The 15,312-nt window shown below is 60.2% G+C and overlaps 2 protein-coding genes across 8 annotated transcripts; both read left to right on the forward strand.

The window, feature by feature from the left end:
- MATK (megakaryocyte-associated tyrosine kinase) lies at nucleotides 1-9,849 on the forward strand. 7 transcript variants are annotated; one of them, XM_035348424.1, is made up of 14 exons: nucleotides 1-616; nucleotides 2,101-2,331; nucleotides 5,015-5,071; nucleotides 5,414-5,527; nucleotides 5,677-5,792; nucleotides 6,040-6,259; nucleotides 7,360-7,453; nucleotides 7,553-7,618; nucleotides 7,775-7,874; nucleotides 7,983-8,067; nucleotides 8,190-8,263; nucleotides 8,351-8,546; nucleotides 8,950-9,036; nucleotides 9,144-9,849. In XM_035348424.1, the coding sequence occupies exons 3-14, from the start codon at nucleotides 5,063-5,065 to the stop codon at nucleotides 9,324-9,326; spliced, it is 1,344 nt and encodes a 447-aa protein (XP_035204315.1). In that variant the 5' UTR covers nucleotides 1-616; nucleotides 2,101-2,331; nucleotides 5,015-5,062; the 3' UTR covers nucleotides 9,327-9,849. The 7 variants fall into 7 exon arrangements, with proteins under 7 accessions (XP_035204315.1, XP_035204318.1, XP_035204317.1 ...); XM_035348427.1 differs by lacking the exon at nucleotides 1-616 and adding an exon at nucleotides 3,598-3,844 and having other exon boundaries at nucleotides 1,764-2,331; nucleotides 5,012-5,071; XM_035348428.1 differs by lacking the exons at nucleotides 1-616; nucleotides 2,101-2,331 and adding exons at nucleotides 2,484-2,599; nucleotides 3,598-3,844 and having other exon boundaries at nucleotides 5,012-5,071.
- Nucleotides 9,850-10,565: 716 nt separating this feature from the next.
- On the forward strand, nucleotides 10,566-11,897 carry LOC118179252 (complexin-3-like). Its single transcript, XM_035348432.1, has 3 exons — nucleotides 10,566-10,717; nucleotides 11,254-11,341; nucleotides 11,679-11,897. Exons 1-3 carry the CDS (start codon nucleotides 10,566-10,568, stop codon nucleotides 11,895-11,897), a joined length of 459 nt encoding a protein of 152 aa, XP_035204323.1.
- Nucleotides 11,898-15,312: the final 3,415 nt, after the last annotated feature.

The following is a 15,312-nucleotide window of genomic DNA, read 5'->3' on the forward strand; positions in this document are numbered from 1 at the left end:
CAAGGTCAGCACAGGAAACCAGGTCAGCCGAGTTGCACCCTGAAGGTGCCCATTTTTCCTTCGGCTATGGAGGGAGCCAAAGGGTACTGGGATGTTTGGCTTCAGACACTGCGAGGAGAGGTAAAATGAATCCCCCTGAATTGTCACAGAGGCCAGGTAGGGAAGAGTTATCTGTTTCTGTTGCATGTGCTGCCATTTTCCAACTTCATTCTTAAAGGCTTCAAATGCAGGGCAGATTTCTCAGGCTACGCCACATTTCTGGTGAGTGCAACTGCATTTTCAGCACGGGCTGAGGACAGATGAACAGGCAAAGAAGAGCCCACAGGCTGCGGTCTGCTCATGTCCAAATCTGTGCTGGGAAAGCAGTTGCTTTTTCTGTATAAAATATGTTGCTGTTCCTAACAAATCTTGCTGCATGTCCTTCCTCTGCTTCCTGGGATAACTTTTCCCCTTATATTGCTGCTCCTGTAGTCCTGCCAGGAATGACACCGCTCAGCAGCTTGTGCAGGACATCGCGTGTGGGACTCACCACAGAAAGGATGCCAGGAGGAAGACTGAGAAGTGGTTAAAGCCTCAGCCCAGCATGTGAGAAGAACTTTTCCCAGACTGTTGCAAGGTAACTCAGCAGCTTTGGAAATTTTAACATAATCTTTCTGCTTTGGCTTGCTGTTGGCTGTGTTAGAGGTACCTGGGAACACCAGTGATTCAGCTGTATGGGACTGAACAGGGCAGTGCAGCAGAGATAACTGAACTGCTGCATCAGCGAAGGGAGAAAGGTGGTTTTGGGGATTAGTATTAAAGATGGAGGGGCTTGATGGCTGGTAGGTAACTGAGAAAGAAAATGGAAGGTGAGTCCAGCTCCAGCAGAAGCAGTGGGAGTCTTTCTGTGGCCCACACAGCAGGACAGGGAGGGCCCATTTATTACGTCTGAGCACGTTGTTCCCTCTGTGTGATGCTGAGTTCTTGGTCTGTGGTCACATCTGTAACAAAGAGTGGATGTGACAAAAAACAGAAGTACAAACCATCTCTGTTTGTTGCCAAGAGTAGTGCTTAGACCCCAGGAGATCTGATGCTGAGACCCAGGAGTGTGGCACAGGGACAGTGAGCACACACGGGTTTACTCTCTGGCTTGAACAGACCTGGCATTTAAGGATCCATCCATACAACTCCAGAGAATGATGCAAAGAGTGTTTCCTGGGAAACACACCCTAAGAATCCTATGAACACATCTGTCCCAGTGGTTTGAGGAAGCAATTTATTGGTGGAAAAATATAACCAAGAGCTGAAACTGTTGGCCCGTTTGAAAGGACTTCTCAGCTGTACTGGGAGTTGTACCCAAATAAATGAATTCCTTAGGGTCATTATTTAAAAGTTTTCTTACTTCTACACTGCCTTTTTCCTTGAACTGCCAGTATTTTTAAAGGCTTAAGCATATTTTTTATTAAAAATAAAACTAAAATAAAAACTTGAATGGAATGTGTTTGCCTGAAACTGCATTTTCTTCTTTCTCACCATTTTGCCCTGAAAATTAGAAATGTTGAACATAAGTATGAAACTGGTCTCTCTGATGAGCTACAGAGGCAATTGCTTCCTCTCCCCTAGTTGTGGATGCTGGAGGATATAGATAAGCCACTGCCCTTTGACAGTGGTGTTCATTTAAAGCTCCTTCTGGGTTGTACAACTGCCCCTCCCAGCCTGCCATGTGTCTGTGCGCATTTTTATCCCCGGTAGGGCAACAAGGCACAGTCATTCTCCTGGATCAGCCTCCCCTAAATCTGATGGACATTGGTACTGAGACAGGATGAGGCTCCAGGCTCCCTGGTCCCACCACGTCCACTCCTGAGTCTCCCCGGAGAGCTGCCGGCACCACGAGCACCTGCAGCTTGGGTGGATGCACTGGTGGCGGCTTCCAGCGGCGGCAGCAGGTCTCTCATTTGCATAGTGGAACATTAATTTTCTGTGAGAGCTACACAGTGCTGCAGGGTATACGTTCTGATGATCATTTCTAGCAAGGGTGTGGATTTGTGCCGTCAAAGGGTAAGAGTTGTTTCAAGCGTTGTCAAATAATGAGTCAGCTCTGATTAATGTTTGACTGTGCAGGCGGCAGGCACTAGGACCTTCAGGACGTTACATCTGCAGCCCAAACCAGAAGAGAAATCAGGAAATAACGCAGTGTCTCTTTCTGGGACTATGCCCTTGAAAATAAAGCTTTGCTGCTCCATGTGAAAGGGAGTTTATTCTCCAGGACTTTGGGATTTTGAGTCCAGACGTAGCTGCGAGCAGCTCCAAGGCATCGCTGCCACCAAGGCCCTGCATGGACGTGGCTGGGAGGTAAGTGCAAGGGTCTGCTGGAGCTGCTGAAAGCGGGTGACGTGTTGCCATGTCTGCTCTGCCAGCGGGGAGGGATGGATGTCGTGTTACGAGGACAGTGGTCGGTGGGGAAAATGGCCAGGTGCTGTCTGTTTTTCAACAAGTGATCTACATCTACCATTTGTCTTGGTGACTCTTAGTGCAGCCGGGTGTTGGTAAAATGGAACCTCTCCAGCCCGTGTTTCAGAGGTGTGTGTGCAATATGTCCGGCTCACATTTCAGTACAGAGGTGCAATCTGCCAGCGTGTATGTCACCCATTCCGCCTCTGTGCTGTCGCATTGTGGCAGCTCTTCCTCCAGCTAGAGTAACTGAGCACTGGAAACAAGCCTAAAATCTGTTCTGGGGTCAGGATGGCCCCACCGAACCCCACCGGGCTTTTGTGTTTCTCATCATTGCAAATGCTTAGCTTAACTGGTTAAAAAGTGTAGAACAACAACAAGAAAAAAAAAAAAAAAAGAGGGGGCAAATGTATTCTCCTAAGCTTTCTGCCCATGCACCCTGCTTGTGGGAATGCTCATTCCAGTGGGAACTGGGCAGGCTGGACATCCCCACGAACAAACAGTTGCTCCAGTATGAGGCATGTGAGCGGCACCAGAGGACCGTGACTCACCAGCATGCCCCAGGTGGCTGGGTGGAGGTGCTGGCCGGGGTGGGTCGGGCACCCCGAGCCTCGCAGGCTGCCCAGTGCCAGTGGGGCAGAGGAGAAATGGAGCCCTCGGGCACCCTGAGCAGAGCACCCCACCCTTCAAGCACCATCTGCACACATGGGCAGGGCCACACCAGATGTGGCTGTCCTGGAGCAGCAGAAAATGAGGGACAACTGCCGGAGCCGCTGTCATCCCTGCTGGTGCGTCCCTGTGCCAGTTGCATTGTGGCGAGGGGTATGGAGCAGAGCCCGTCCTTCAGCTCCGTGCCCAGGAGGTCCTCACCCGCCCTGGACGCGTTACACTTGAGCTCAGCTGCATCCCAGCACCTCGGGCTTTGGCTGAGCCTGCCAGGGAGCAGCCACCTTTGCACCTCTGCCCAAAGGCTTTAGTCCAGCAGGATAATACATGTGGCACGGATGGGCAGGACAAGGGGAGGTCTGTGGTAGCTAAAGTTGGCTGCTGGAGCAGCTAAAACTGCTGCCTGCTAATATTAGGCTTGCCACAGCTGCAGCTGTCCCTTTCTTTAGTTGTTCGGGATGGGGACAGGCACAGCAAGTCCTCAGATCCTTGTCGTCACAGCATCAGGCTGGGGATTACCACTGGTGACACAGCAGAGTGACCGTGACTCACTCTCCAGAAGAGGAATAGAGCAGAGGGTGACATCGCTGCTGCAAGGCGCTGAGCGAGCCCCACGCCTCCCCCAGCCCGGCAGAGCCAGGGAGGCATCATCCGCCCTGGCTGGAGGTTCCCACGAGGCCAGCTCTGGGTTTGCTCACGAGGTGCAGGTGCCACTGGTCCTAGACCCACCTTGCTCATGCTCCCATGTCAACTGAGCACCACAAAAATCTCTTCCCCCTCCTCAGATATTTCTCTTCTCTGGAAGCCAACACTTCTCTGGCTCCTTTGAGGTCTTGGAAGCAGAGGAGCACTGAGCTGCTGGGACAGCTTCGCGCTTTCTGGCTTTTGGGTAGGAAGGAGCAAGGTGGGCACAAAGCAGCTTTGCCTACGTGGGATGTGGTCTTATCAGATGGCAGCCTTGGTAGAGCCTGAAGCATGTGAGTCATTTGTGTGCTGAGGAATCCCACCTTCTCTTAGAAAAGGAATGAAAACATCTGCCGATGTTTTTGATGGAGAGAAATTTCTACCAGCATGATGGGTCTGGAGGAAGGGCACTTTATTATGCTTCATTATGAAGATCCTGGTGGACTGAGGGATGGTGCTATGATCTGGGGATGCATGGCAGCCTGGGTCATGCCACGCAGGACGCAGGCTCGGTGTCACAAACCAGTGCCATGGGCTGTCCTCTGGCACTGCTCTGTCCCCTTCAGCCATCCGTGCTGCCTCTGGGCTTTGCTTTCACTGCCTGGGGCTTTCCCTGGGGACTGGACACGACCAAGGGTCTCTGCCCAATGTGTCCAAAGGCATTAGGGACTCCCAGGGGCACAACTTGGTGGCAGGGGACCACAGGGACCTGGTGTGATCATCCCAGGGCCAGCAGATGTGACAGTCCCACCTCATCCCAGCCTTGCCCATCAGTGTCACCCCACAGGCAGGCAGCCCCTGCGTCAGCGCCGCTGCATCCCATGTCTGTGGGGCCCCTGTGCCTCTCCCAGCCCCGGATCTCGTGGCCCCGATGACTGGGAGCTGCAGAAACAGGAGGTGAAAATGCCAGTTTGTGGTAAAACCGCATCTTCCTGCTGTCGCTGTGATGGCCTCGCAGCGCCGGTGGGCGGTGAAGCACCTCTCTGGTTCACGAGGCAGGGAGAAGGGGCAGGGAGCAGGACACCTGCGTCCTGTTCCCACCTGGGTTTGGGGCAGGAGAGTCCCCAGAGCACACGCTGTGGTTTTGCAGCCCACTCCCGTGGTGCAGGGCTGCCCTGGGCCATAGAGGCCCTTGGTGGAGGTGGGGACAGCGGCGGTGGCCTGGGACGGTGCAGGCCATGGGCTCTGGCTTGGCCCCATCCCTCCACAGCCCTGCTTGGTTTCCTCTCCACAGGTGACATCGGGAGAGGACGGGGAGTCCCTGATGCACTGACGGCCAAGCATGTCCGGGGTGAGCGGGGCTGCCAGCTGCAGGGGCCGGCTCCTGACCGTGGGGGCCTTTGGGCACAGCCTGGTGCCTCCGCTTCCCCCAGGGGCATCAGCAGCACCGTCCCCTCCTGCACTGGCATAGGGGTGCAAACATCGGGGTGTCCCATCCCACCAGGACCACAGCGGGTGCAGGGGGGCCGTGCCCCGTGTCCCTTGTCCCTGGTACCATGTCCTACATCACCGGTGCAGTCATTCTGGCCAGGGACCAGGGGGATCCACAGGGCTGTCCATGGGAGGTGGAGGGGGACAGGCCTTGCTGCCCCTGCCCTCGCTGCCCTTGCTGATGCTGCTTCCTCCCCTGCAGAAACACTGGCCCCCAGGCACGCAGTGCGTCACCAAGCACGACCATAACAAGCCCAAGGCTGGCGAGCTGGCCTTCCGCAAGGGAGATGTGGTCACCATCATCGAGGCCGTGGAGGTGAACCTGAGGGGCACGTGGGGGCCAGCCCTGGCCATGCAACGAAGGGGAGGGGACCCCAGGGCCATCGGCTGAGCTGCTGGAGCTGGGACCACCTTCCCCAGGGTGCCCCCTGCCTCCCCCCTGTCCTGAGACCCTCTTATCCCCAGGGCAAGGGCTGGTACCGCGCCAGGCACAACGAGAGCGGGCAGGAGGGGCTGCTGGCGGGCAGCGTGCTGCGGGAGCGCGGCGCCATCCGCGCTGACCCCAAGCTCAGCCTCATGCCGTGAGTACAGCGGGGGTCCCGGTGGTGGCAGAGAGGGGTCTGATGTGCGTGGGGGGATTTGCTGGGGCAACGCCTGGCTTCACAGAGTTGTGCCCACCCAGCATGGATGGGCCTGATGGGGAGGGGGGTTGTGCAGTGGGCTTGGCACAGCCTTGGTGGGGTCTTTGCTCTTCTTGTCTTGCTGCTGGTGCCCTGTCCCCACTTCCCCTGTTCCCATGGTCTCTGTCCCCACGCCCCCTGTCCCCAGCTGGTTCCACGGGAAGATCTCAGGCGTGGAGGCGGTGCAGGAGCTGCAGCCCGCCGAGGACGGGCTCTTCCTGGTGCGCGAGTCCGTCCGGCACCCTGGTGACTACGTGCTGTGCGTGAGCTTTGGCAAGGAGGTGATCCACTACCGCGTGGTGCACGAGGAGAACATGCTGAGCATCGACAGCCAGCACCGCTTCTACAATCTCATCGACATGATCGAGGTGAGAGCCCCCCCAGTCAGTGAGCTGCACTGCGGGGCTCCAGGGCTGGTCCAGCCCAGCACGTGGTGATGGAGAACCTGTGGGGTGATCCCTGACCCACCTCGTGCCAGCGCTGCCATCCATGTGACAGCATGGTCACTTTGTCCCGTGGCACCTGGGAGCTCACTGCTGCTGCCTGTGTTCTTTGCTGGGTTCTGTTTGGTGCAGTTCTCCACCCCGGGAAGTTCTCCCAGATCCCCACTCAGGGGGCAATGGATGGATTCGGAATGCCCTGGGGGCCTCAAACCAGCTGTGCCCACAGCGTGCCCTGCCCAGGGTTGTGTGTCCCCTGTCCCTGCTCCTCTGGTGCTTCGTTCAGCAGCAGATCTTGGGGCATTTTGGAAAACAAAGCTCCTGACAGCCTCTGCCCCCGTGCCCTGGATGAGGCTTGAGCCGCGCTGAGGCTCGGAGGCGTTTTGCTGCAGTTCTCTCCCCCGAGCTCTCCCTTCACCCGCTTGCCCTGTGGGACTCGCAGGCTTCCTGCTGTCGCTGAATTTATCACCAGCTCTCACACTTTCAGCAGGCTCTTCCTCAAGATCTGTCTCTGCCCTGTCTTGTAACTGCTCCATGCCTCGCTTCTGGGGTTTTGTACTGCCATATATTTTCCTCATTTAGACACAACTTCTGCTTTCAGACCAGCCCTTTCCCCGCTCAGCTGCCCCAGCTCTGCTCTGTAACCACTACGGCCGTGCCGCTGTTTCCGCTTCACCTCTGCAAACCCAACTCGGACGTGTTGCTCCCTCCGGGGCTGGGCAGTAGCACCCACAGGGTTCAGCCCCATCATCTACCGCCCGGCTCGCTGGCTGCCTCCCGAATCCTCGCCCAGTCGTAGAGTCTCCCTGGCCATGGCCCATGGAGACCAGGGCTGAGATGCAGGCTGGGAACTGCAGTGCTGGGGGAAAAGCAGGACTTCACGCAGCCCGAGCAGGAGGGGCTCTGGGCACCTCCGGGCCAGGTGGAGGTGGAAGCTTTGGTGGCAGGAGCCCATGGAGTGTCCCAAAGCCATTTCCTGGCTCTGCACCCACCACCTGCCCCAGCCTCTCCTGTCCCTCCCTCTGCAGCACTACACGAAGGAGCAGGGAGCCATCTGCACCAAGCTGGTGAAGCCCAAACCGAAGACTGGGATGAAGTCAGCTGAGGAGGAGTTGGCCAAAGGTAGGGGATGGTGGGAGAGGATCAGGTCTGGGTTTTGGGGAAGGAGGTGGCACGGCCCCTCTGGCAGCCTTGTTGACCTGTCCTTGCACTTGTTCTCAGCCGGCTGGTTGCTGAACCTGCAGCACCTCACGCTGGGAGACCGCATCGGGCAAGGCGAGTTCGGAGGTAGGTGAGAAGGAGGCAGAGATCCCTGAAGGACATCCCCTGATGTCCCTCCTGGGCACTGTCCTGGGGCTTTTGGGGTCTCAGCCTGGGATGTGGGGAGTGGGACGTGTGGCCAAGGGCTCAGCCCCTAGACACATGCCCCGTGTCCCCTCCCAGATGTCCTGCAGGGCGAGTACATGGGGCAGAAGGTGGCTGTGAAGAACATCAAGTGTGATGTGACCGCCCAGGCCTTCCTCGCTGAAACTGCTGCCATGACGTGAGTGCCTGGGGGGGCACTGGGGGACACTGAGGGGGTATGGCCAGACCCTGCCCCACGACCCAGGTACAAACAAGCACCCCGTTGACCACGGTCACCTCCTTTCAGGAAGGTCCGGCACAAAAACCTGGTGCGTTTGCTTGGTGTCATCCTGCACAACGGCCTCTACATCGTCATGGAGTTCATGAGCAAGGTGAGAGCGTGTCCTGGGTCAGTGGGACCCATCGCTGCTCAGTTTTTTGGACAAAATCCCTGGTCTGGGGCTGAACTGGGTGGATACTGGGCAGCTCTTAGGTGTTTCTCCTCCTCCGTCAGGGCAACCTGGTGAACTTTTTGCGCACGCGGGGCCGCGCGCAAGTCCCTACCCAGCAGCTCCTCCAGTTCTCTCTGTAAGTGCCCCCTCCCCTCCACACCGCTGGGACCAGCACTCTGCATCCCCCTGGGAGGCACGCGGTGACGCTGCCTCGCCACCACAGGGACGTGGCCCAAGGCATGGACTACCTGGAGTCCAAGAAGCTGGTGCACAGGGACCTGGCTGCCCGCAACATCCTCATCTCCGAGGAACATGTGGCCAAAGTGAGCGATTTTGGCTTAGCCCGGGTCAATCCCAAGGGCGCAGACACCACGGTGCTGCCCGTGAAGTGGACGGCTCCCGAGGCCCTGAAGCACAATGTGAGTGATGGAGGGAAGGGAAGGGAACCGGGGGTGGGGTGGGGTGTCCTAAAGCAGCTCATCCCATTGGGTCCCCCTTCCCATACCCACCCACTGCCTCCCTCCAACTCATCCCAGCCCCATGGCAGCTCCTGGTGCCACCAGCCCCACGTCTCCCAAAATTTGGCCTTTGTCCTGAGCCTGGGGCGTGGGGGGGATTTAGGGCATCTCCTGTGGGATCCGGCAGTCTGGGACAGCCGGGTTAGAGCTGGAGTCCTGGTAGTGAAGGAGGGCCAGGCTGGGAGGTCGCAGCCCGATGAGGGGGAGGACAGCCCCAGGTGCAGGAGGAGGTGAGGGCACAGCCCTGGGGGAGCCCAGCACAGCCCCCACACGGCTGCAGCCTCCCCGCCTCGTGCCGTGGCAGAAATTCTCCTCCAAGTCGGACGTGTGGAGCTACGGGATCCTCCTGTGGGAAGTGTTCTCCTTCGGCCGAGCACCCTACCCCAAGCTGGTGAGTGCCAGGGGACCCTCTGGGTCATGTCCCCAGGGGATGGATGGGAAGGGGACATCCCAGCTCCCCCTGGCCAGTGGGGTCCCAGCTCCCTCCTTCATCCCTAGAGCCTGAAGGAGGTGACAGAGCTGCTGGAGGAGGGGTACCGCATGGACCCCCCCGAGGGCTGCCCACCTGCCATCTACGCGCTGATGAAGAGCTGCTGGGAGATGGAGCCGGGCAAGCGGCCGTCCTTCAAGAAACTCACAGAGAAGCTGCAGAAGGAGCTGAAGCACCTAAGGGATGTTTAACCTGCGTCCTGATCCCAGAACCCATGGCCTGAAGCCCCCCAGACCCACCGGGGTAGGGAGCAGCATGGAAATGAGTGGCTGGGCAACCCGTGTGCTGCTTTCTCCCAGAGAAGATGAGGCAGTGGTTTGGCAGGGTGCCCTCCTCCCCTGGGGGGGGCAAAGAGGATGCAACAACCTCCCACCATCCCCGTATGGGTTTTTCACCCAGCCACACTTGGGGCCACCTGGAGCGGCGGCAGGGACCCCAACCCGCCAGGCTGCAGGGAGCGGCCCCGCAGGGGTGCTGTGCCCATGGCCCCCTGTGGGGTCCCTTTGACCCCCCCCCCCCCTCAGGTAACGGCGACAGGACGGGACATCCCAGCCTGCTGGAAAATGAAACCCCGACCCCGGCAGAGCCCCGTGCTGGCACAAAATGGAGGCCCCAAACACAGCCAGCTCAACCGCCTGGATTTGTGTTTGTTTGTTTGATTGATTGATTGATATTTTTTGTTTGTTTTTTTGATTAAAGCAAAGAAATTAGTTCAACAGCATCTTTAAGTCTGCAGTCTCAAATTAGTGCTCTCTCTTACATGGGGCTGAGTGCACCAGAGCACAGGGAGGGGCAGGCAGGATCTTCGGCCCTCGGAGACCCCCATGCGCAGCCCGGCCCCACTCCGCTCAGGGCTCTGCACGCAGCCGGGGATTATTCTTTTAATCAGAGTCTGTATGGGAATTGCTGCATATAGATTACGGGAGCTGGACTCGTCCTCCAGTGGTGGGAAGGCCCCAGCCGCGCCGGCTCGCAGGCAATCTCGATGTCTTGGTGGAGCAGGGATTAACAGGGCCACGGGGCTGCGCGTATGTGCGCGCCCGCCTGCTTCCTCGTTTCCCTTCCAGTCCTTCGATCCTTGATTGAGTTTTTCGGCTAATCCTCTTCTGTGTCCTCTGCGCCGATTTCTTGCACCTCTCACCCTGCTGGGCTGGGTGGCTCTGGGTGCCCACGGGGCCAGGCAGGGTCTGAACCCTCCATCAGGGTCTGTGCAATGGGGTATCTCAGCGAGGTACGGGTCCCCAGCAGCCTTGGGTGCAGCGAGAGGCACAAGAAGGTCTTCCCACCCCGGTGGCTGTGCCTTCCTCTCCTAATGCCTTAATCCAGCCCTGATCCGCGGCGCCCCTGGGTCCTGCTGACCTTGCAGCCACCGGCCCTGGGCAGGACCCGGCTGGGCACCACGGGGCACAGGGCACCGCAGCCACCCACCCATGGCCGCCTTCTTCACGGCAGCCCTGAAGAACCTGCGGGGGGGTGAGGAGGAGCCCAAGGAACCCCCCAAGGACACCAAGGCGGCCACTCTGCCCAATGGCATGTCCCGCGAGGAGTTTGAGGAGTACCAGCGGCAGCTGCTGGAGGAGAAGTAAGGCTTTGCCGGGGCTGTAGGGTCCCCCACGCACTGGGACCAGGGTGTCATCCACCAGGGGTTGTCCCCTGCCTGGATGGGATGGGGATAGGGAGGCAGGGGATGGGAGCAGAGTGGGTGCTCAGCGATCCCTGTGGTACGAGAGGTCCCAGTGGTGCAGGAAATCCCCCTGGGTGCTGGCACAGGGGCTCAGCACACTGCAGGTGACCAGGGACAGGTGCCTGGTGCAACCCTCACCCCAGAACCTATGGAGCCACGGGACAATGGGCACAGCACGGACCCCCTCCCCACATCGGGGTGATTTGGGAGCCTCAATTGGGACAGCATCAGGGAAGCAAGAGGCCACAGGGGCAGCAAGTCCCTGCCACAAGCGTCACCACTGGGCCGGAGGGGCAGGATGCGGCCCCCGATGACTGCCTCGCATGGACCTTTGCACCTTTGGATGGGTGCAGCCACGCCGCAGGGCTGGGGTGCAGGGTGATTGGGGGGGGTTCGGCTGGGGCAGGGGTGACAGCGTGGCACCCACTGTGCAGGATCGAGCGGGACAAGGCCTTCGCGCACAAGAAAGCGGAACGGGCAGCCGTGCGCATGCACCTGCGGGACAAGTACCACCTGGCCCAGGTAGGGACACACACGGGGTGCCCTGAGCCCCACCACCCATCCCGATAGCCCTGGGCTGCGTGGCTGCTGTCCTCCCCCACCACCCTCGTCCCCTGGGATGGGAGATGATTCCTGAAGAGGGCAGCAAACAGCTGCTGTCTCCGTCCATCCACCCATCCGCCCGCACACGTGTGTGCCCAGCAGTCCCAGTGTGGGACTGGGCAGCTCCAGCACCCCCCGGTGTCCCCCAGCATCCCCACTCCTGGGTAACCCAAAGGGACCCTGCTCCTCCCTGTCCCCCCCGAGGCTGGTGGCACCCGGTCCAGCCGCGGCCCCAACCTCTCCCACCCATGTGCAGGACGAGCGGGACGATGCCCAGCTGCACGTGGCGGGCGGCGCGGTGGAGCTGCCGCAGGAGCTGGCTGCCATGGTGCACAGCGAGGAGGAGGAGGAGGAGGAGGAAGAGGAGGGGGCCTTCGCCTTCCTGACCAAGCTGCGGGAGATCGATCTGCCGGCGCTGCGGGGCCGGGCGCTGGACACCGTGGACGAGGTGAAGGAGAAGTGCTCCCTGATGTAGTGCCGGCACTGGCAGAATCGGGCTCAGCCCCAGGGAGCGGGTGGGATGTGGGCATTGCGGGTGCCCGATGCTGCGTGCCATGTGCCCCAATGTGCTGCCTGTTTCGGGGGTTTTTCTCCCCTAAATCATACCCTGGGGCTTTTTGGGGCACTGGGCAGGGACACCTGGGTCCCCTCCCACCACACTGGCCAAGCCCCAGCATCCCACGTGCCAACCCCCAGCCGGGGCAGGCAGTGGTCCCCAACGCTCCTGCCACATCTTTCACCAGCCCTGGGGTTACCCACACTGTTTGGATCAATAAAAGTGGTATTTTGCAGGACCAGTCTGGTGCTTGTGCCATACAATGCTGTCTGCGTGACCCCCCACCTGCACAGTGCCACCGTCCCCAGGGCTGCCCCATGGGTGGGCAGGGCAGGGACAGGGACACCCCTACAGCCCCCCGTGTCCCCCTGCCGGACACAGCCCCATGCCCAGCACATTATTACCCTTGGTCTCCACAACCCCAACCTGCAGGATCCGTCCCCAGCTCCTGCAGCAGCCCCCAGGCACAGCTGTCCCCCAGCCGCACACAGGAACCAGCAGGACCCGCTGTGTCCCCCCCAGGGCATCCCCGGGGACCGGGTCCCCACAGCCTCCTGCCCACCCCAGGGGCTCCCCACTGCCGGGCTCAGCAGCAGCGCGGGCTTAAACGCCGCCACGCGGGCACCCGCGCCGGAAGGCTGCAGGCTGCTGAGATCACTAATACCTGCCTATTTTAGTGAGGTCTAATCTGCCTGAATCGCCTGTCCCCGAGGACTAAGCTAGCTGAACCCTTGTAAAATGTACCACCAGCACTGGCCCCGAACGCCACCGCCCCGCCGGAGCCGGCCCGGGAGTCACGCTGTGTGTGCATGAAAGAAAGGAAGCGCTGAGCCGCCTCCGTCCTCCCCACGCTGGGGCCATCTGCTCCGGAAAGGCCCGCGGGGACGGCGCTGCCGAGGGCTGCCCACAGTGGCGGGGCCGAATCCGGTGCCGGTGGGGTGGGCATCGCGGCACGGAGCCCGTTGGCTGTGAGTGCCGCGGGTCTCGACCGCCCCGGTGGCACGGGGGTGCCCAGGCGCGTGGTGCTCGGCCCCTCGGGTCCTGGTGCGAGGGGCCGGTGTCTGCTGGAGCATCCAGGCATGGCCGGTGGCACTGCCGTCCCCGCTGTCCCCACCATCCTGTTGTCACCACTGTCCCCCCTCCTGTCCCTGGTGTCCCCACCACCCAGCCATTCTGCAGGACTCGCAGCATCTCCCATTCGGGTGCAAAAATCAACCCGTGTTGATCAGGATGGGGCCATGTCTCCCCAGCACCCCCCGGCCAGCTCCTGTTCCCACCCCATGTCCCCGCTCTCTCTGGGTGCCAGCCTCTGGGACGGCGGCACCGAGGTCCTTGGGCAGCCCAGCCCTGTCCCCAGCCCAGCTCCCAGTGCTCCCAGTGCTCCCAGCCCTGCACAGCAGGGCTGTGCAGGGCTCCCAGTGCCGGCTGGGATCCGGGTCAGGACCCTCCGCCAGGTCTCCCCGGCTAATCATCCTGCCCCCCCGCTGTCCCCACACCGCCACCTGTGCCTCAGCACCCTTTTGGGTCACCCCTGCCACCCACCCACCCGCCCCAGGCCTCTTAATGAACTAAAAAAGTGACAAATCCCCGGCAGAGCTGGTCACGTGCAGCCGGCGGCCCCCGGCCCCGACCCCCGCCCCGGCCCCACCACCCCGGTAAGCTGACGCAGCGTCTCTAAGCGTTAGCAGCTTTGCCCGCTAATAGGATTAGGGAGGTTTAAAACTGTCATTTGAGTGAACTAAACCCCCTGATACTCTGCATTGCACCTTCTTAACCAATTTGCCTTCAATTAGGGTAATTGGGAAACTAGCAAAGAAGTATAGCATTAATATTTTAAAGTGATGAAGCGATTACAGGCCTTGGACAAGGAAGCAAATCAATTTGCTATCTGCTCCTAAAAGGCAATTATAATCATTTGTCAAATCAGCCTGCTGGCCTCCCCCGCCCGTGTGAGCCAACACCTTAAGGCGGTTTAGCGGGGCCGGCTCCGCGCACACGGCCCTGGTGGGTAAATCCAAATCCGGGCAGCTGGGGCGGCTGCGCCCGCGCCTCCAACCAGCCCACGGGTGGTCCTGGTGGGGCGTCTTCAGGCACAGGGGGCTTGGGGGGCTTGGTGCACTTTGGGTCACTTTGGGGCTTTCGGAGTGTTGGGTATCTCTGGGAAGCTCCAAGAGGGTCTGCACGTGCAGGTCATCCTGGTGGGGTCCTTCTGGGACAGCTCTGCATGCCGTGTCCCCCTGCCTGTGCCAGGAAGCCACCGTGGGCCACCAAAGCAGGGGACTGGGGTCCTTTCATTGCAACCACAGTGGCCCACGCAAGGGCACATTGGCACAAGGACCAGCTAAAGGGGCTCCTTTGCACCCATGTCCCCATGGCCTGAGGATGTCCCCAGCACGCTCCAGCAGCACTCAGGGGTGCTCCTGGAGTTGGAACCCCCATGCAGGAGCAGGCAGCAGAGGGGTCCTTGTGGCAATGCTCAGTGTGGCAGTGTCACCCTGTCCCTAGGGGGGGCACATGTCCCCAGTGCAGTGCCACGGTGTCCCCATGATGCTGTCAGCCTGTCCCTGTGCTGGTGCCACGCTGTCTCCATGTTGGTGGCACATTGTCCCCACACTGGTAGCACGCTGTCCCAACAAGAGTGTCACGCTGTCCCCAGATGCTGTCAGACAGGGCAGGTGAAGGGCAGTGACACAGAGGTGGATTAAGGGTCCAAGCCCAGATGCAATGGTGGTGGCAGTGTCCCACCGGGGGCAGCTCCATGGGCTGGCACGGGGGGGGCGGCACATGGGACCAGCACCAGGGCTGACTGAAAACCTTGTGGTTACATTTGGCATCCGAAAGGGGAACTGTGCCGAGGAGAGGAAGGGAGTGGGAGGAAGCCGAGCTGGCAGCCGAGAGCTGCAGTGCTTGCAGGTGGAAGGAAGAGGCTGTTGGGAGAAAGTAAAAGTGAGCAGAGGGCGAGAAGAGCAAAACCCTGCAGAGGCCGGGTGGGCGGCATGGGGAAGGGGCTGAGCTCAGGCAGTACCGAGCCCCAGGCACCCGGAGGACCTGAGTGGCAGGGAGGGGACCCCGCCACAATGCTCACAGCCCCCACCCGGTTGGGGTCCCCAGGGGACGCAGGAGGAGGGGGACACTGAGGGATGCTGTTTCTGCCTGCCCCAGCCCATGGCCAAAGCCCATGGATAGTCCCAGAGTGGGTCCCCATGCCCTGTCCCCATGCCTGGTCCTCACAGCCAGTCCCTGCGCACTGCCCCACATCCGTGGCTTGTCCCTGTGCTTGGTCCCCATAGCTGGTGTGACATCCACGAATGGTCCCATAGCTGGTGTGACATCC

This window comes from Oxyura jamaicensis, chromosome 28, assembly GCF_011077185.1.
Source record: "Oxyura jamaicensis isolate SHBP4307 breed ruddy duck chromosome 28, BPBGC_Ojam_1.0, whole genome shotgun sequence".
NCBI lineage: Eukaryota > Metazoa > Chordata > Aves > Anseriformes > Anatidae > Oxyura > Oxyura jamaicensis.